At 40.3% G+C, this 22154-nt stretch overlaps 1 protein-coding gene and 1 long non-coding RNA gene across 2 annotated transcripts; one reads left to right on the top strand and one right to left on the bottom strand.

The window, feature by feature from the left end:
• Positions 1–11358: 11358 nt before the first annotated feature.
• On the bottom strand, positions 11359–14400 carry LOC147152046 (uncharacterized). The gene is made up of 4 exons (XR_015085859.1): positions 14316–14400; positions 13827–13926; positions 13364–13433; positions 11359–11508 (listed from the first exon to the last, which is right to left on the bottom strand). It is a non-coding gene; the product is annotated as an uncharacterized LOC147152046 (long non-coding RNA).
• Positions 14401–15118: 718 nt separating this feature from the next.
• On the top strand, positions 15119–17478 carry fgf20b (fibroblast growth factor 20b). The gene is made up of 3 exons (XM_086020804.1): positions 15119–15678; positions 15945–16048; positions 16338–17478. The coding sequence occupies exons 1-3, from the start codon at positions 15375–15377 to the stop codon at positions 16581–16583; spliced, it is 654 nt and encodes a 217-aa protein (XP_085876930.1). The 5' UTR covers positions 15119–15374; the 3' UTR covers positions 16584–17478.
• Positions 17479–22154: the final 4676 nt, after the last annotated feature.

Genomic DNA, 22154 nt, shown 5'->3' with positions numbered 1-22154 from the left:
ATACGTTAAACCTGATGCAACATTTGAGAACGAAACATGTGAACGAGGACCAAGAGTTTGCGGCGGCAGCAAGCATTAACAAGGGGAATTGACAGCAATACCAAACCCTGCTCAATTTACATTTAATGCAGCGCCTTGTATCTTGCTCATTCACGACATGGTGTCTGTTCAGTATTAGCCGTCGCTACTGGCCCAGAGCGGACGCTCTTAACCAATGGCGGGGCTGCTTTTTCATGTTGAGAGAAAAAAAAACAGTGAGGTACAGGAGAAATAATGTCGGCGGCGATATGGAACTACTGTACTTCAACATAGAAACTCCAGCGAGTACAACAGCTAAGTGCAAAAATAGCGGTGCGAAAGTTGCAAGATGTGGAACTAAAGTGGCCAGGTTCAATACGTCAAACCTGATAAAACATTTGAGGATGAAACATGTGAACAAGCACCAAGAGCTTACAGCGGCGGCGGCAGCGGCAGCGAGCATGAACAAGGGGAATGGACTGCAACAACAAACCCTGCTCGATTTTGGATTTTGGAGTTGAACTTGTTGGATTTTTCTACTGCTTGTTTTTGGTTTTGAAAGTGGATTTGGGAGCGGAAGTTGTTGCAATGGGTCACTAATACAGTACTCAAAACAAACTTTTATAATAATGTCCTATACCTTTTGGAATTCATCGGACACAATCTCTCTCAAAGATACCTCGTGTGTATTATTTCTTATTGTTTCCTGTTTCACAAAGGTTTTTAAGTCTGACCAAGCCATGATAGCAATGGTTTTACATCCAAGTGAGTATGCAGTTCTTTAGAATTACAAGAAAAAAATGCTCATATATATCTTTTTTTTTTCTTTTTCTTTTTTCTAAAGTCTGGTATCGGTACAGTATCGGCATCGGCCGATACCGCACAGCTGGGTATTGGAATCGGTATCGGGGCTAAAAAATGGCATCGGAACAACACTACTTTTCACATATCATCACTGTCGGGTGGAATCCTTGTACCGTCAAAACTTTACAGGAAAAAAAAACCTGCCAGCTTGTTTGAGTTACCAGGCAGTGCTTCGTTCAAGTTGCATTATACCTGATATTGCTATTGGACACTCACGTCAATATAATACTACTTAAAAATTACATTCAATCAGTAATTTAAAGCTGGCATTAATTAAGATTAAGACAAAGCCGGCGACAGCCAAGAACTTCAAAGTCCGCGATCATGTGAAGACCTCATCGTGCAAAAAGCCTTTGAAAACATTACAAAAGCAAACATCTGCCTTACAACATCTTCATAAATGCTTTCTTAAAGGTCAAAAGCCATGAGTGATGCAATAAATAAAACAATGAGCCAACTGGCTCCATCACTTAAGTGATATTAATATGAAACGGAAGTCCTTCTGCAACAAAGCCGTACAGGGATCGATTTTAAACAAACAAGCCAACTTCTGATCCAGCGAACCTTACTATTTTGACTTGTTACTAATTAAAAAAAACACCCAGACGTTCAATAGATGCAACAATTCCGCAGAACGAGGAAACGGTACTAGTTTTTCCAAACCTCTGCAACACTTCTCAAACATAAGTTGCGCTCAAGAGTGGCAGTGTGTTTGTTTTGTGTATCTGCTATAAAATAGTTGATTGGACTCTCTAAATTGCCCCTTGGTGTGATTGTGAGTCGGAAATAATTGCAAGACAAATCGTCACTGAGATTGTTGATCGCATATTGCATAACGCATACACCAGTCCGTGATGCAAAACTAGTTGGGGGCCATTGTGTTAAACAACTCAGGACAGGGCACATTTAATTTGCAGCCACCCACTTTTGAAGTGAGTAAAAGTATTGGAACGGACATGATCAAATGAACTTTAAGTGAATAATGTTTAATATTTGGTGGCATAACCCTTACTTGCAAAAATGACATTAAGCCTGTCACCCATTGACCTCACCAGACTGTTGCTTTCTTCATCTGAAATGCGTTTCCAGGCCTTTACTGTAGCCTCTTTCAATTCTTCGTTGTTTGTGGGGGTTTCCTTCGTCAATCTCCTTCAGGAGTTAAAATGCAGGCTTGTACCACTAAATATTATGCCACCAACTGCTCACAACGACCAATCATGGCTCAAATTCATAAAACAGGTAAGCCGTGATTGGTCGTTACCTGAGTAGTTGTGATATCATTTTCAGTCGACAGAAATGACAAAATGGCAGCCCCCGGAGATGGCTAGAAAGGGGTGGATTTTGCTGCTTAATTTATATTCTACAAACGCCAAATTAATCAGAATGCCGTGTTTCACCTAGTGAGCCTGCTGGGAACATATTCTTGAAAAAAATATGTTTGAGTTGACTTCCGCTTTAAGACACGCACGCACACCCACACACACACATGCACACATATATATATATATATATATATATATATATATATATATATATACATAAATAATCTGGGGTAGGTTAATGGAGGGGTGTCACTCACAGAGTAGACAGATGCCCATCCCTGAGGAATAGTATAATATGAATCTGATTATTTTTAGGGTACAACCGATCAAATGTGATGTCTGTCCTAAAGAAAAAAAAGTTAAACGTTTCTTTACTTAGTGATCCATGCAGAAACAATCCAGCAGTGTATTTAATGTTGTGAACACAGAACCAGGAAACAAAAAGTGAAAACCATGTTTATGTGGACAGCAATGCGCCGTGTGTATTGCTGCCCATGCATTCCAATGGCCAATAAAGGAAAAGATAAGAGGAGAGCGTCGTAAAAACACACGGCGGACATAATGGCGTTGATAACACTGCCAATAACCTTGCATTGACACATTTTAGAGGCTGCATGGAAGTATGGGATGATAGTTGCTACGTGATATGACGCGCTCGCCACCAAAGTGAATGACTCTGCTGAATGCTAATAAGAATGACTTGGATGACAACATGCATTACTGAGTCATTAAGAATCAAAGAAAAATTGCCTGTGCAAAAATGTGAAGTGAAGTTTACTCCAACAACACCACTAATAATGCTCTACCATCATTCAACATCAAGAGCCGGTAATATTACATGGTAGGTCGATACTAATCTTTAATCTGTAAAAAAAAGACAACAAAAAAAACACAATACAACCATCAAAGATTAACATTTTAAACACAAGAAACAAGTAGAATAAGGACAGCAGGTCAGAAACCTGAAATGCCAATCAATCACAGTAATCAAAATGCCTCATCATTACATTTATGACAAGCCTGTTGCATTGCTTGGTCACTGTGGATCTCAAGTTTGTTGCCACATAAATGAGCCATAAAAGTGGGGTTGCTGGTAAAGATGTCTATCTTTATGCAGGTGTTATGACTGCAGCACATCAAGCCTGCACATATTGTCTGATGACGCATCCCAAGCGCATTTCAACAAACTGTTCTGCAGGATGGACAAAACTTGGACAGTTTGACAAGGTGATCTGTGACAAGACAAATGAAAAATGTTTAGAGAAGGGCAGCATTGAAGAATAAAACATGCACTGTGATTGGCTTATAATAATGTAAACCAAAACATTCTGTGCTCTTCCTTTAACCTGTGAGGCCTGACCTTTCAAATAAGAGCCAGGGGATATAAACTTTCAAAATCTTCTATAAAGGGTTGATAAGTTCCATCAGGACCGCAAATCTTTGCAGTTGGAAGGAAAAGTTGGAGGTATTTATCTGATAACTGGACTGAGGTGTGATTAGGCAAATCGCACATGATAGCAAAAAGATAGGAACATCTTTGCAGTCATGATGACATCAGGAAGATCAAATTGCAATATACCTACAGCAGCTCTCTCAAACACCCAACGTCCTAATCTAACTCTAAAAATCAACTCTGGAAACACCCGTCAGATGAAAATCAGCCCATGCAAGGTTTGTATGGGGGAATAGTTATTACGATTGTAGCATTGTCAACATTTTATGTTATGTGTTCTGATGTATTGTTATTTGATATTAGATGTACTGTAAAGTGCTTATTTACAGCCGCAGCTGTTGTGAAAGCGGTATATAAATAAAGGGTATTGTGGGCAGCACGGTGAGGACTGGTTAGCACATCCGCCTCACAATATGGACATCCAGGGTTCAAATCCGGGCTCTGGCCTTCCTGTGCATGTGGGGTTTGCATGTTTTTCCTCGTGCCTGCGTACGTTTTCTCCGGGTATTGCGGTTTCCTCCCACATTCCAAAAAACATGCGTGGTGGGTTAATTGAACACTCTATATTGTCCCTAGGTGTGATTGTGAGTGTGAATGGTTGTTCGTCTCTGTGTGCCCTGCGATTGGCTGGCAACCAGTTCAGGGTGTACCCCGCCTACTGCCCGATGATAGGTCGGATAGGCTCACAACCCTCGTGAGGATAAAGCAGTTCAGATAATGGATGGATGGATGGATTATATCAGATTGTATTGTATAAACATGTATAAAGATGTCAACAGGTTATAAAACACAGTATATCACCTTTATGGAGACACAAATGCACAAAAGAATTGGGTTAAAAAAAACACAATTTTCGGTCAAAAATGGACCGATTCACTAATTGGGTCAATTTGACCCACTCTCTTGGATTTTTTTCGTACAAAACAGCCTAATTGTTGAGGTTGTTTTATGCATAACTACCATTTTTGGGGGTTTTTTTATGCAAAAACAACCCAGAAACTTCGTTTAGTGTTAAGGTTTATTAACCCAACTAGTGGATCGGTCCATTTATGACCCAGAATTGGGTTATTTTTCACCCAACGGTTTTTAGAGTGTGGGATATGCATTTCTGCCTCACAGTTCTGAGGTTTTGGATTCAAATCTCAACTATCCTCAGACATTCCAAAAACATGCATATTAGTTTAATTGAAGCCTTTGGCTTTTGGTGTGAATGCGTGAATTATTGTCCATATGTGCCAATGATGAGTAACCGTGCAGTCCAGGGTGTACCCTGCAAAAGATCCAGCAAGCTAGCAACCCTAATGAGGACAAGCAATATAGAAATTGGATGAATGGACTTAATTTAGCATTTCCCTCCCTTTCTACCTACCTACCAGAAGGTCCTGAGCAACAGTGTCCAAATCCGGCCCTCGAGGGCCGCTACCCTTCATGTTTGAGATGTTTCCCACCTCCAATACACTTGATTCGAATGAGCAGCTACTTTGATCTAGCGGCGGTGTGCCCACAAACTCCACACAGGAAGTCCAGAGCCCGGATTTGAACTCCAACCTCAGAAGTGGCAGGTGGATGTGGTAACTTCTATAGGCCACCATCCTGCTCTCAAGCAAAGATAATTATGAATCATTACATGCTGTCCAATTGTTAGTTTTGTTTTTGTTGACTGTAACTGTTTCTGGGATGTGTGAGAAACATTTGCAGTGGCGCAACAATGAAGTTTGCAATTATTGTTTGGACAATTTCTTGTTAATAGCCTAGGAAAGAGGTGAGCTGTTTCTAATGTACGCTTAATGAAAATGTGGATTTTGACATTAAAATAAATGATGTCATTTTATTTATTAATCTATTGAATAGCTGTCTTGGCATCTGTCGCAATTCTTTTTTCCTCAGCAGCGTAGTCACTTTTGCTTCATTTAATCAAGTTGAGTAATGTCAAGTCGAGCTGAGCACATGTCTGAGCCTGTAAACACACATACACATCAATGAATTATCGAACAGCGGTTTTTAATTATTTATTTATTTTTTTCAAATGGATGTAAGCTCTTTTTGTGACGTAAAGACCTGAGTGCTCGAAACAGAAGCCTTGCTTGAATTTAGTAACAGGGTATACGTTCTGTTGGCGCAATTTTTCATCCTCACGCAGCAGATACTGTATCTTCAAATGTGCAGTCCCAGCCAGAGCAGAGCGGCTGGACTGGTGAGGACAGAGCGGCTCCCTCAGTCAGATGGCACTGTGCCAGTTCTAATGGGAACAGAGAATGTGTTTCCCCATCGCTTAACCATTAACCCCCCTCACTAACTGACCCCACCAATCATCGAATGTCAGACCAGTGTAGGAGGGTTCCTGCGGCCTATGCAGAAGTTACCATTCTCCAACAGAAATTCATTTTCTACTGCTTATTCTGTATAGGCTTGTGGGCGAGCTGGAGCCAAAGACAGCTGACTACACCCCAAATTGGCCACCAGTTAATCACACGGACCACCATTCACACTTGCATTCAATCGCTATGGAATCAATCCCACACTGGCTGCTTGAAAGTCAGTATTGTGTCCACAACACCAACAGTGACCTAGTTTCAGATATAATACACCAATTAGCAACAATACTACGGCCACAACCTATTTGAGATTCATTCCACAATATGTTTATTATTGTGATGTGTAGTAAAGAACCACATTGCATAATTTGAGAAGTATCAAAATGTCAGAAGGCTCCAGTGCAGTTCTACATCACTGAAAAAAAAATCAACACAACTAAAATAAACTGTAAATAAATACTTCTCTGAAAGTGTCAGATGAAATTGAGCATTAATATAACATTTTCGATAAACGTACAATATGTCAGCAATGACAGGCGTGGTACATTTCTCTCTTGATGTCTTGTCTCGTGCTAATACAAGTTAACTTTTGGGTGAGAGGAAGAGTACACCCTGGACCGGCCAATTGCAGGGCACATATAACCATCCACATCTAAGGCCAATTGAGTGTATTTTTTGTGTCAGTTTTTACACAATTTAAAACAGTGCCCAGGTGTCGTACAGTTTTTCTCATCCGTTTTGGTCCATTTCTTAGATCAAATTTGAATTTCCCAAAAGTACGTGTTCAATCTTTGCAACATTTTGTCATTTTTGCATATCAAATAAGTAGTTTGGAAAGTAGTCAAAATGTTTTTACAATAATAATGTCTGTTCAATGCATCTCCACTAGTCTAAACATGGCATTCTGATTATCTAATATTGCGTTTGTGGAATATGAATTAAGCAGCAAAATCCACCATCTCAGGAGGCGGTCATTTTGCCACTTGCTGTCCAATGAAAATGGGACTGTAGTGGCTCACCTGATTTTCTGGATTTGGATATGTGACATTCGCAAGATGAGCCCTGAAGCTGTAGGTTCAACACGCAATAGTGTGTTACAGCAACAAAATGTAGTTTTGACAGTGCAATAATAATGACACTATTGAGTGTTTGGATCGGGGGTGCCGCAACACACCTGACTCAAAAGATCATGATCGTTATCAAGGCTGATTGATATTGCATTTGTGGAAGAAGAGTTAATCCAGCCGTTTTTAGCCATCTCTGGGGACGGCCATTTTGTCACTTCTATTGACTGAAAATGACATCACAACTGCTCAGGGCTCAAGTTGCGACCAATCATGGCTGACCTGTTTTCTGAAGCTGAGCCGTGATTGGTTGTTATCTGAGCCCTGAGTGGTTGTGATGTCATTTTCAGTCAACAGAGGTGACAAAATGGCCGCCCCCTGAGATGGACAAAAACGGGTGGATTTTGTTGCTTAACTCATATTTCATGTTAATGATATTGCCTTGTTTCAACTAGTGGGCCTGCATAGAACCTATTCTTGACAAAAATATGTTTGGGTTGACTTCCTCTTTAAGTATGAGGGGCAAAAACAAAAGCCTATAAAGCCAATAAAAGCATATTCACTTGTGGAGGCATCGGCACATACACAATGTATATGTGGCACATTGACACATCATCAAGTGGAGAAACTCAATGTGGGAGCTTGTTGTTTACATACTGTGATAGGAACCTTTCTATATTCTTCAAAAGCATTTGGGTAGGACAGCTTTCAGGTCATGTGGTCACTGTGCTGTTTCAGCACCAAAGGGCCATGGACAGCGCCTGATAGTGACAACACTAAAAGAGAGCACCGTAGTGAACTTTCACATGCACTTGATGATGTCATCATAAAGTCGAACTGGATGGCGTGTCCAAGATCGTACCTTAAACTGAGCTACAGTGGAGCGTTGGTGTGATGCTAATATATTAAGACACAGCCTGGAGTACTTTTCTTCCTAAACATTAGTTTCACACTCTTTATTGTTCTATGACTTTTATTTGATGCCCTTGACAAATCAGAGTCTGCCCGAGACATAAGCAAGCACCAGCTCTGATCATTGGAATCACTAGAGGGCACCCAAAAGCAATTCACTGTATGTAATTTCACTGTATTTCAACAGACATATTCATTTGAAATCAATGAATTAGGCTCTGAGCTTGGTCAAGTTAAGTCAAGGTACCACTATATTTGCTTGACAGATGATTGTTTGTGTGATCGTTGTTGCATTACATTTTTTTGTTAATCATTGTGGTTGCAGTTTTTGAAATAATTGGATTTAAGTCATCAAGTTGTTTAACTAGGCCACTCAATACCGATTGTTTTTGTTTTGTCTTAACCATTCAGAGGTTGATGTTCTTTTTCTGAAACACTGTTACATTTACACCAGATGTAATGAGACACACACCTTGGGGAAAAGCCGAAAGGACAACAACAACCTTCCTAAAAGTTAAACTTATGTCCATAAAATATTCTCCCAAAATTCTTGGAATTATTATTATGATTTTAAAAATTGTATTTTTTACTTTTGCAAAAGCAAGATGAGCCGTAATGTTCTTTTTGATCAACAGTGGGTTTTGCCTTGGAACTCTGCTATGGCTGCCATTTTTGCTCAGTCTTGTGGATATTGTTGCATAATGAATATTGACCTTAACTGAAACAAGGGAGGCCTACAGCTCTTTAGACGTTGTCCTGGGCTCCTTTGTGACCTCCTGGATGAGTCATTGCTATGCTCTTGGGGTAATTCTTGTTGGCCAGCCACTCCTGGGAAGGTTTACCACTGTTCCCTGTTTTCTCCATATGTGGATAATGGCTCTCACCGTACACTAGAGTCGTAAAGCTTTGGGAATTACTTTTTTTCCCTTTCCAGACTGATAGATGTCTATCAGTTTATTTCTCATCTGTTCTTGAATTTTGGGGGGATGGTGATATTTTATTGTAGCTTTTTGAGATATTTTGGCGGACTTCATTTTGTAAGCTAAGTTCTATTAAAGTGATTTATTAATCAAACAGATCAGAGGTAATCAGGCTTGGGTGTGGTCAGTGACATTGAAATCTGCTTTCCCCCCAAAAATGTGATTAGCCACAGTTTATACACAATTTAATAATGGGTGTCAATTAACCTTTCACAAAGGGACAGCTAGTTTTGCATAGCCCCCACTTTAATAAATACTGTACCATTCTATTTAGTTATTTTTTTTCCCCTACCATCAACCCTTCCCTTTGGAGGATTTAATAAGTATTTTACATGTTCTTGGATAATCATTGTCTGATAAATATGAAAGTGGGGAAACTATGCAAAAAAAAAGAATTGAGAGGAGGGCAAGTATTTTCTCACAGCACTGGTACTTAAAGGCAGTTTGAGCAAATTTGTTATTTCAGCAGTGAGTGTGAAACCTGTGGCTCTTTGTATTAATCAGTACCCAAGTAGTTCTCAGTTTCAAAACGTTTGGTGACTCCTGGCCTATATTCCGTGTCACAGTTGCAACTTTATCACTTGGAATGTGGTGTAAATCAACCCCAGTCTACTGTTAGTGTGTTGTAGTGCTTATGACCTTGTTGTTCTTTACAGTTTTTCACCCTTAGTTTGGATAATCTCTTGAAACCAAAAGGACATTCTTAAAACTAAAAGGTCATTTGTCCAGTCTTACAGTTCTGCGCCACAATATAGCTCATTAGCAAAAGCTCATATCTCCCCCAAAACTGTTCACACATGACTCAAAGTAGATCTCTTTCTCATATAAGGAGTCGGTGCCACCAGAATTGCTGGTTATAGTTGGTGACCAGCTGGTCCTTGCTGATGTCACCAGCTACCAGCAAGGCAAACACAGCATGTTGGTCTTGCTGGGTGGCTTTGGCTCAGGAGAGCGGGTTGCCCAGTCAATGAAAATTTGAATGTTCGAATTTGGGCTGTTTTCTTTTGCTTTTGCTGCTGATTCACTCCTGCTGGTCACACCAGCAAGACCAGCACGAAAGCACAACAAAACCATGTTGGTCTATGCTATTTTTTAAGCAGGGTTCACAATAAGAGCAGCCTCCAAAGTTTGACGTCCCACACACTGCACTCATACTGCCAACGAAATTGTAACCATTTTGTATTCACACACAAAGTAACTTTAACTTCCATACATTACTGTAGAGTACATAAAAAGAAAAAGTATACAGCATTATGTACATGTAAGAAATATAAACAAACATAAAAAGAAAATATGTATCAAGACACAGTGCTGTAAATAAAGTTTCACAACTACAGTAACAGTTTCACGGGTTGCTGTTGTCCCCCCTTCGTCTCCTGGCCACCATCCTCATCCTCTTGGCCGAGATGCGCTGCTCACAGTTTAGCCATAGATTTTATGGTAAAGAAAATGAATGAGTGAAAATGTCTCAACCCATCCACTACACTGATCCCCTGTGATGTTCTCTCACACAGCATCCGTTGTATGGATCATGGACCTCTGGTCCTGAGGCTGATGTTGACACACTCTCCAACTCAAAGCAGAAAAAAAAAAATCCTCAATCAGACTGATGAAAGGAGAGTAATAGCTCCATTCCATGAACATTTATCGAAAATGTTCCTAGGATTTATTTTTCAAGGTATTATAGTCACATTTTCACAATTGAACAGACTATTGTGCATATGTTGCTGTCCTGTGAAAAGCGTCCAATTATTTTCTTTTGTTTTTTTAAATTTTCACATTAGTGGGATCCAGTAATGTGGGAAGCCCATTAACGTAAAAATTAAATGAATGTAAAAAAAAAAAAAATGGTTGTAAGTGTTTTTCACAGGACAGCGACGATATGATGACTTAATGAAATCATCTTGACATGCTTTGGAGAGAAAAAACATCAGATTGATAATCAGCTAATACTTAAGATCAGCAAGTTCTATTTCTTTTTTTTTTTCTGAAAATGTGCTCAACGTGGGCTCATTGTACAAATTGTACACTGTAACAAATTGACTGTAGAATTTACAGTAAATAACAGGGAAAAAAGTTGACAGTTAAGTCTTGTAAAATCAGAATTAATTTCTGTATAAATATTTTACAACATATTACTGTTAATGTTATACAAGTTTTTACTGTATGTAAATCACAGTTAATTACTGTAATATATATATATTTTTTTTTAGAAAACAGCAATTCGTTGTAATCTAGTTTACAACTCTTTCTTGTATTCTAATAAATACAGTATTTACCTGGCAACTAAAGTTGCCAGTAAATAAATAATACAGTATGTTGTTGTATAATGTTTTACAGTTAATGTTTTTAGCTGCTTTGCAAAATAATGCAGATTGTGAATGAAACAAATAACAGTACAGTTTCAGAGCTGCCACAAAATAATTTTATTAAAAGAACATCAAAATATGTAGAACAAGTCTTATCTTTATCCTACGCAGAAAGCCATTCATAATCCATTGGCCGGGAGGAGACATGAGGATTGATGGTTTTGTTTAGTTTCGATGTTTTTGTGCCACTGCTGGGGTTGCAACCAAACATCTAAAATAAGAAAACAAAACTTAATGAAAAACTGTGCTCACAGCGTATTGACAAGCCAGCAAAATCAATAAAGTCACACAAATCAAGACAATTGTTTGACCTTCCATGGGCAAATATCCATCCATCCATTATCGATACCGCTTGTCCTCACAAGGGTCGCAGAGAGTGCTGGAGCCTATCCCAGCTGTCTTCGGGCAGTTGGCGGGGGACACCCTGAATTGGTTCCCAGCCAATCGCACGGCACACAGAGACAAACAAACATCCGCACTCACAATCACACCTAGGGGCAATTTGGAGTGTCCAATCAACTTACCATGCATGTTTTTGGAATGTGGGAGGAAACCGGAGTACCCGGAGAAAACCCACGCAGGCACGGGGAGAACATGCAAACATGCAAATCGAACCCACGACCTCTGAACTGTGAGGCGGACATGCTAACCAGTCGACACCGTGCCGCCCTCCATGGGCAAATAGACAAACAAAAATTAGGCTATTTCATCTGAGCTCCAAAAACGAATATGTTCTTCTCAAAGAACATTTGTGCCAAATCTGAAGAAACTCCCTCCTATTTCTGGAGATATGGTATCCAGTCAATGCAGTACAGTCAAAACAAACATACCCTAGTGTGTAGTAGGGGTGTAACGGTACGCTAAATCACATTTCGGTTTGGTTTGTTTTTTTGGAAACTTTGGTTCAGTATATTTTCGGTACAAAAAAAACCAGATTTTCTTTTAAAAATATGTTTATTTTGAAAAGATGACAAGTAAATGATACATTTTTTAGGAAAAATAAATAAAAGCGAACCATTCGGGTGATATTCTAAGAAATTACACCAGAAAAAAAATACACTAACAATAAAGATCTCTTAGTTTTGTGATTAAGACACTGAAATCTTTAAATACTCAGCAGCAACAACTTATGACTATGACACATCTAAGTGTTTAAGTTAAAGCCAAGTTGTACATGTATCCTCTTTTTGTGATTAAAAAAAATACAGTAACAGTTACAATTATTGCTAAATATATTAAAACTGTTTTTACAATGAAAAAAATACAGTAACTTTAAAAAGTCTATATGAAATTGAATACACGTTTTAGGCATTGAAATCTTTGAATGTTCAACAGCATATTGTAACGAATTGGGTTATCTGTGTTGTGGTCGGATTTGTGTGTTGGTGAGTTGTGATGTTTCCGAGGTTCATGAATGCATCGTACGGCAAGCGAGTGGAGCCCGCAGTGTACGCGGGCACGTTCAAGCTCTGGCTCTCGCTTTTGTGCCGCCACTCTCGTCTCCCGCATGCAAACAGTCAACACCCGTGCGTAAGCTCGCGCTAATAAGTGGACCGAACCGAACGCAAGTGGACCGGACCGAACATGCCATAGCGAAACGTATAAATACACCCGAGTGTACCGTTACACTCCTATTGTGTAGGCATTAAAGTGGAAGTCAACGCAAACATTTTTTTTTCAAGAATATGTTCTATGCAAGTCCACGAGTTGAAACAGGGCATTCTGTTAAATATTGCGTTTGTGGAATAAATGTTAATCCACTCGTTTTTAGCCATCTCTGGGGGCGGCCATTTTGGCACTTCTGTCGACTGAAAATGACATCACAACTGCTCACAACGACCAATCACGGCTCAGATTCAGAAAACAGGTCATTTTCAATCGACAGAAGACAAAATGGCCGCCCCCACAGATATCTAAAAACAACTGCATTTTGCTGCTTAATTTATATTCCAAAAACTCAAAATTAATCAGAATGCCGTGTTTCAACTAGTGGGCCTGCTGGGAACATATTCTTGAAAAAAATATGTTTGGGTTGACTTCCGCTTTAAAAATACTGTATAGCTTACCGAAGGCAATTAGTCTTGGAGAGTCAGGAAGCAGCAGTGTTCTTTCGGTGTCAGCTGCAGTTCCAAACAACTAAAAAAAAAAGCAAAACAGAAAAAAATGACAATTACTTTCAGCCTCACTTTTGGGTATACCATCATAACTAACCAATACAACTTATATGCATACCTCTAAAATTAAGACATAAGGTAGGGTGTGATTTCTTGATTTCTGAGACAATAGTATAGTGTTAAACGTGTGTAGGCAAATTTAGTTTACTTGAGGTAATTTACACACAAACGGAATGCCAAATAAACGTTCACTGCAGTTTCTAAATTAGATTAACATTACTGGCTCTAACAACCCGGAGCGACAAAAGTGGTTAACTTATTGTAACTTGCATGCTAAGAAAAGAAGTGTTATGCATTTGATGTTTTCATATTGCGTTGTTACAGCTTAACTATAAATTGTAAAACATGTTATTACCTCAAACCCCCCTTCACTTGAGTTTGGTCAACGTGGGCTTCAGTGGTGGTGCTCAATGTGGATCCCTCCAGCTCTGGAACAATATGAAGTAAAGTACAATCTGCAAAACACGCGATATGGTAGATTGTTACTTTATTATTTTTAACTAATTGGACTGTGTATGATAGCAGAGGAACAAACTTTTAGACATCTAATTTAAACCAAATTCCTACGATGTTACATTTTCCAGCTCGGTCCAAAACGGTCCAAAACACCAATAACATAAAACTTAACCGAATAAAACTTTCTCTGCCGACATCATTATCTCAACACCCCCGAATCCCCTTTAGCAGCTGAGTGCATAAATGCACGTCACCTTAGCTGTAACGGTGTCTGTTTATTGGAGAAATGCGATGTGAAGACGATGCAGACTGCCCTCGTGCTAAATGTTACACCCGCATTGTCTAAAGTTATGGGGGAAAAAACGTAAATGAAACAAATATTACTCACCAATCGGCTGAATTAGCTGCTCAGGTGCACGGCTGTACAGTATCCGCCATTGTTTCCTCTCCTCACGGAAATTCTAACCGCCAAAAATCCGAATGACAGCATTTACCTGTGATATATATAACCTATACATGCCTGAACAAAGTTGCTGTAAATTTTACAATATTTAACTGCAAAGTTATGCAGCAGGTTACTGTCATTTGTTTTTACCTATAATGCATTGTCTTATACAGTTAAACACTGTAAAATGACAAAACAAGAAGATACTGTAAGATTTTACTGTAGAAATTACATCAATTTGTTACAGTGATAGGTTTCTTGTACATAACCATTTGCAAAGATGTACTGCGACACTTGAGACATATACTAAGACATTTACAATTTGATGAAATCAATGAGAAAAGGTCAACAATTGCAAGATGGTTTGGGGACTTTTCAATGTTATTTTGAGAATGTCATTTGTGTTTCTAGAAATGAGCCAAACCAATAGAGCAAAAGTGTAAATTATACCTAACCGCTCATGGGGACATTCAACAATGAATGATCCTCAATCAATATTACTGGCAGAAATAGAGGGTCCACACTCAAACTTTGTTCAGGGTCTCATGGAGGCTCGGGTCGTCAGAGGAGTGAAGGAGAAGGGGGGGTGCAACCCCGCCAGGGCTTGTCTCAAGTGTGACAGCCCCGCCCATTCCTGCGTCTCTGCTTTTGCACCTGCTTTACCTTGCCTACCACTTTGAGCACAAACCTCCCAGGAGCTTATTTACCTGCCCGCACTGCAGCTTGTACGCATCCTTTAATCTCCCCCCACGGACCCAAAAAGACATCAACAACCGCAATGACCAGCAGGTACGCAGCGTGAAGAGTGGTAAAAGAGAGCGAACGAGCGAGAGAGCGAGAGCGAGAGAGAGAGAGAGTGAGAGACAGGAAGAAGCGTGTATTTGCAGAACGTGGACAGTGGAGAGAAACCCTTGCACGGCGTGGGTGTGTAACGGACAACATGGAATAAGTGATCGTGGCGATCAGGTTCCACGCCAAGTGTGTTCCTCTGTGAACTTCGCGATGGCTTCTTCTGCTGCTGCTTCTGCTGCTTCTCTCGGGGAAGTTGGTGGCGTCCTGCACGGCATCGATGGTATAGCGCAAGTCGGATCCCATTTCCTCCTGACCCCAATCTTGGACAGTCCGCCGACCCTGCTGGGGGAGCAATTCCTACCGGGGGACAGACTGTCCCGCAGCTCGGCCCCGGATTTAACGCACCTCAAAGGGATCCTGAGGAGAAGACAGTTGTACTGCAGGACTGGTTTCCATCTGGAGATACTTCCGGATGGCACCGTGCAAGGGACCAGAAAGGACCACAGTCGTTTCGGTACATTGACATTTATATTCACCTAAAAGAGATGAGACTACAGCAATGATAAATACTCATTTCAACACCCTTAACCCCACCCCACCCCACACCCTAGAAAAATAATGAATGAATCAATTAATTAAAAAGTTAAAAAATACAGACTTAATTTGTCTAGTCTGTCATTACATTTTGTTCCATTTGGCAGTTGTCATATAGTTTGAAACATGACAAATACAAATACTCTTATACTGACTGTCATGCATGCTGTGCTGTAACATTCGCAGGCATTTTGGAGTTCATAAGCCTTGCTGTTGGCCTAATAAGCATCCGAGGAGTGGACAGTGGACTCTATCTGGGGATGAATGACAAAGGAGAGCTATATGGCTCTGTAAGTACCTTATGTAATCTTGATAGATAGATAGATAGATAGATAGAAAGATAGATAGATAGATATTTTTGGCACATTATATTATGTACTGTACATTGTAAAGTATCATCATTCCACAGCTTCTACTGAATAAATGTTTGCATTTAACTGCAAGTAACAGTGTTCAGTTGCATATGTGTGTAAAAGCTGCACAATTTTAAACCGCACTGACCACAGCAGATGCATGCATTTTGAGGTTTTGTGTTTGAAAAAAAAAAATGTCTAAAGATTGTTTTCCCTTTGTTGTCAGGAGAAGCTGACAGCTGAATGTGTCTTCAGGGAGCAGTTTGAGGAGAACTGGTACAACACATACTCGTCCAACCTCTACAAACATGGAGACAAAGGGACACGTTACTTTGTGGCTTTAAATAAAGACGGAACACCAAGGGATGGGACTAAGTCCAGGCGGCATCAAAAATTCACACACTTCTTGCCCAGGCCTGTTGACCCTGATCGCGTGCCAGAGCTATACAGGGACATTCTGGGCCACAGCTGAGACCTGCCCAGGTCTGGTCCGGAGCGGGAAAAGCTGCTGCCGCCCTTTCCATGCAGGCAGCGAGCGAGCAAGAGGGGACGGACGCGGGCGGCGCAGGCTGGAGGACAGTGGGCCAATCGGCAGGGATAAAGGCACCGGGGCCCCTTCTAGGAATGCACGGGCATCTCTCAGCAACCGCAGACAGGCGAGACTGTCTGACTCTGTCAGTCTGCACGCTCTACATGAAGGGGTCATTTTGTCCGTGTGGATGGAAGTGCCTCAAAGTACCTGCGAGGAATAAGAGTCCAAGCGGAAACGGCCTTCTCCATGGTGGGAGACATCCAATGAGTCTGTTGGAACGTGGGGTTTTTTTTGGGGGGGGGGCTGTTTGTTTGCGTGCTTTGGTCTGTTCAGGAGGACTTTGAAGGAAAACAGTGACTTTTTTTTAAGAGCTAAAGTGTACTGATTTATTTATTCCTTTTAGATACATATATTTATGTTATATATTTATTTATTTGAGAATATATTTTTACATTTAGATCCATGCAATATAGAGAAACCACTAGAAACTGTATGAATTATGTAAAGACTAAAACACTGTACTATTATTATGTGTTATATTCAGAGAAAAACTCCACAATACTGTTATGCCACCAAGAATAAGATCAATATTAGTGACATTTATAATGGAACCTCCCATATTCTCAATGCATTTCACCACGAATACAAGTCACAATTGAAATAACCCAATCCCTTATTCACATCAAACAATGAATACGAACGTGATCATGATGTTTCGCTGTGAGAATCAGAGCTAACTTACGTCCCTGGTTACTTTAGAAAGCCATCTTTCAAAGAAACACTTTGACTGGTTGCCTTTATCATCCACAGTTTGAACATATAAACCTGCTTACAAAATCAATGTTGTGTTTCTTCATGGGTCCATCATGCTTAGTGGCGGCTCATCTCGAGTTGATAGACACATAAAAACATCAAAGTCCACAATACGTTGAATGGCCCAATTACAACGGTGACCTCGAGAGCAGCTCTGAGAAGTTAGTGGCTGAATAAAAGTGGAGGTCAGAGTGATAAAGATTACGTGACCTCTGTCGCCAGTTTAATTTTGCAATGAAACTTAAGTTTTTATTTATTTATTTTTTTTCAAAAATACAACGTGTGTGGTCATTACAACAATCATTAAGAAGAGATATGACAATGGATCACTTGCACAGTCCCATGAGATCCAATACAAGACCTGTATCAAAAAATTTGCCTCTGTAAAGATATTATTGCTCACTTTTGATTAAATGTATCATTACGATTATTGTTATCATTGACACTGTCAGAAAATTATTAATTGAACAATAGAGGTATTTAAGTGACTGGAGTTTGTATTGGTGAACAATTACACTGCTTCATACTGAGAGCTGTTTCTCATATTTTGACTTACGCAGATGAAAGAGGTAACCGAAATGATAATAGTGTGGTTGGAGGTTGGTGTATGAAGTCATTAGTAGTAAGGAAAGCAAAAGATGAATGTCTTTAGGACAGCATATTCTCATATTGTATCTGTTCACCGTTTCCTCCTCGGTTGAGAGCAGATCTGTACTGAAGCTTGAAAGCTCAGCCTGTGATGTGTGTGCGTGATGCCGAGCTGGGGGGGAGCAAAGCCTACTACTCCCAGCGCGCTCTCTCTCTCTCTCTCTCTCTCTCTCTCTCTCTCTCTCTCTCGCTCGTTCTTTCTACTGCGTGATACTCTGGGACTTTCCCACTTGCACACCTTGAACATCAATAGGCCTCTGTCATCGATTAATGTCAGCAACATGCAACCGGAATTATCACCTGCTTGCGTGTGGACCTCCCCTGTCCGCTGTGTAAACACACGCATGCCTATCGTGAAACACAACGCTAATGTGCACTACTCATCTTTCTTTAACTTCACACAATAGAAGTGATGGAAGGGGTGTGTTCATCATTCCTTTCCATTCCCATCTCCTCAAGAAATCCAAAGAACACAGTGCCATGCAAAAGGCTTTATTCTACTTGTTTTGTTTTTGTTTTAATGAGTTATTCGCTGCAGTCTGATACAAAAAAATACAATCCCAAGAATTATATTGGCGTAACAAATCAGTTTGTCATCCCGTTAAGTATAAACCTGCACTCTAAAAACAGTTGGGACAAAAATAGCACAATTTGGGGGTCAAAAATGGATTGAGCACCTTCTTGCGTTGTTTTGTACAAAACAAACCAATTTTTGGGGTTGTTTTCTACAAAGCTACCCATTTTTGAGGTTGTTTTCTGCAAAACAACCCAAAAGGTTGGGTCAAATTGACCCAAGTAGTGGATCGGTCCTTGTTTGACCCCAAATTGTGTTCTTTTTAACACAACTGTTTTTAGAGTGTTAACTAACAAACAGCTGTAGCTACGAATGACGACTCAACGATATATATTTCTTTGCACTTTTGTTTACAGTTTGGCCTTGGTCTCTGCTCTACATACACGTTAACTATGCAATTGCTTAAACATTATTTGTGATACTAAGACTATTGCAAAATAGTGCACTTTAATAAGAGGTTTACTTTCCCCTCGCTCCACCTCACATCTAAGTTACACATTAATCATGATGCATATTGCCGGAGTATGTTTTGGAATCGAGCAGGCCCTTGTGCTTCAGCTCGTCCAGGTGGTGTGTAACTACCTGCTGAAAACACTTAAAGCCTCTTTCCCAAGCCTGATGGACGCTCCCTGACTTTCATCACCTCCTCAATGGTGGCCTTGAAGGGCTCTTGGAAACCCAATCAAGTTGTGTATATGTGTGCGTCCGTGTGTGTGTGTGTGTGAGCGCTTGTGTTTAGTGAGTCCACAAGCAGGTGTGGAAATCGGTGATCGTCCACCCTTGACAGGTGTTCCCTCAAGACTCTGATCTCAGTCCTGTTGTTGAGGCAGCGACTTAGTGGGAGGAGGGAGGAAATCATATAGCCTGCTTTGTTGTCTGGCCCTGATGATCCCAGAGCATCACTTCTATATTTAGATTGTGGTGTTTCGGTAGGACGGTGAGGTGCAGAGAAGGTCACCTGTATCTCCTTCCGAGAGTATGTTTTATGCCAATTGAATCCTGAATCCTTGAAACTTGATTTCCTGACACATTTCAAGCTGCCAGCCCTAGTGGAAAATATGCTCTTCTGTTTGCATCTTCATCTCCATGGAGACGTAGGTAGAAAGGAACCATCAATAGATATGATGGCAGAGAAATACCACAAAATCCCCAAATTTGGGGCATTGTCAAATCTGCAGACTCCCAAGCAGACAGAGTGACAAAAGGGTTCTTACAGAGAGCTATCTTTCTGTTCAAGTTTAAAACTCAGAGCTTACTCAATAAGGCAGACAGACAGAGAGGCAATGGGGGTAATTAGGATATACTTGAAGTTATATCATCAAGTACAATCAATGCATGGCCCATATCTCAGAATCATTGAGCCGGATTTTGTCTGCTAAAATGTCTAAAGAAAATGTCATCAAACACACTAATGTCTAAAAACATTAATGCTGAGGGGCAATACTTGAAGCTGAAGAAACACAAACCCCATCCGTGCCATCCATGCAAGGATGGCACGGATGGGATGTTTTGAGTTTTGAGTTAAAGATTTTTATTGTTCGAGAAGGAAATTTCCCTGGATACATTTCTAATGTTTATGTTTTCAATTTGCAGTACTTGTTGAACCTTTCTTGTTACAAAACATTTCCTTTATCCATCAATTGTATGCCGCTTTTCCTGACTAGGGTCAGAAGCCTAGCCCAGCTGACTTTGGATGTGAGGCAGGCAACATACTTGACTGGTCACTAGCCAAGTGCACGGCACATATCAACAAACAAACGTTGACATGAATTCATACCTATGGATAATATAAACTCTTCAATTCACCTAACATGGATGTTTTTGGAATGTGGCAGAAACTGAATTCACATTTCCGTGTTTCTGACAAAGGTCTGGCTTCAATAGTGTATTAAATGATTTCATCTTACAAAAAATGGCTTAGATAAAACGTGTTGCATTGTTGTGACTGATTAATGACATAAACCCCGACAGCATTTGAGCTGCCATGTTGCAAGCGCTCACATCTGCTGAACTAACCTGTGAGTGAATCCCTGTGGGGAAGCCGTGTCACCCCTTCCGCTGGCCCATGTGTGTGTCCACATTACACAGTCACAAATTAGGGCTTGACATTTGGGCGCCATAATTGCCCACCGAAAAGCATGAGGCATCAATTAGGCTCTCAGCACTGTGACAGGTTATCCCTATAGGACATAATCACCCAGCCGGACTGCCCCGCCAGGACATATACACACACACACACACACACACACACATGCACGCTCAGTACACGTTCAGCAGTTTTAATTATATTATTACTCCCTGCCTTTATACACCTTGCATGATTAGAATTGGGTGTTATCTTCGGTGAACTCAAGCCATGCACGGGGAGTGTCAGTAAATGTCGCACAGTGCCATTGCGCTAATAACAGTGTAGAGCTCCCCCTTTGATTTCCCGACTCTGGTGCCGCCTGACAGTTTGTTCTCCCACAGGGCGTAGAGATCTTTGGGGTCAGGCAAAAGGTCAATTGGTTCATTTCCATAGCTTCCACATGAAACATTCCTCTCTGCTTTGGAAGCAATTCAATCAGCAGTGAAAACACTGGTTAGCAGGAATTACCAGCCGCAGCATTCTCCAAAAGATGGATGGATTCCTCTGAGAAATATCATGTGCGTCTGACGGGCTTGGGGATATGATTCAGATGACTTTCAGACATATTTTCAAACAGCAGAGTCGCCGTAGCATCATATCATCTATCTATCTATCTATCCATCTATCTATCTATCTATCTATCTATCTATCTATCCATCTATCTATCTATCTATCTATCTATCTATCTATCTATCTATCTATCTATCTATCTATCTATCTATCTATCTATCTATCTATCTATCTATCTATCTATCCTTTCTACCCAATGCCAAACAACCTTTGTTTACCTTGTTCAGTGGGAACTATTAAAAGCATCTCTTACACTGATGCTGACTCTGTTCTATATATATCTGAAGTTAAACGAATACTGTACCTCTCTGAGCACATCACTCAACTGAGCATCACAATATCTGAATTAGATCTCATTAGATTGTGCAAGTTGTCAAAATGGGCAACTGTGTATATGTCAGTGAATGCTGTATAAACGATCATTAGCACATGAGATATCATGAGATAGTAACTGATTAAAGAAGACATATCTTGCATTTTTGTATTTCACAGTGTAAAAGTGTTCTCACGTGTTTTGATAACATGCCTGTGACATGCTCGTGTCAAAATATCCCAAGGATCAAGAATTGCCGCTCTTTGCACACCCTGTTTTTTGAGTGGCCAGCCCCATACAAGTGTGAGGCTTGTATGGGGGGCTTGTATGAGATTTCTTCAAATCAGATGATGAATAAAAATTGCTCTAAGTCTCTGTAATCATTGAAGTCTAAATAGCACAAAAAAAAAGGGCAACTTTGTCTATAAAGCTGTTTGAACTTCAGTAAATAATGTTGAAATTGCT

The sequence above is a fragment of the Filicampus tigris genome, chromosome 2 (genome assembly GCF_054856515.1).
Source record: "Filicampus tigris isolate MCC_2025a chromosome 2, RoL_Ftig_1.0, whole genome shotgun sequence".
NCBI classification, from domain to species: domain Eukaryota; kingdom Metazoa; phylum Chordata; class Actinopteri; order Syngnathiformes; family Syngnathidae; genus Filicampus; species Filicampus tigris.
The sequence above is the reverse complement of the archived record's forward strand: the minus strand, read 5'-3'. Positions and strand labels throughout refer to the sequence as shown.

Coding starts and splice junctions, on each gene's coding strand:
- fgf20b (XM_086020804.1), top strand. CDS start 15,375: ATGGCTTCTTCTGCTGCTGCTTCTGCTGCTTCTCTCGGGGAAGTTGGT. Junction 15,679..15,944: donor AAAGGACCACAGTCGTTTCG/GTACATTGACAT, acceptor TAACATTCGCAG/GCATTTTGGAGTTCATAAGC. Junction 16,049..16,337: donor AAGGAGAGCTATATGGCTCT/GTAAGTACCTTA, acceptor CTTTGTTGTCAG/GAGAAGCTGACAGCTGAATG.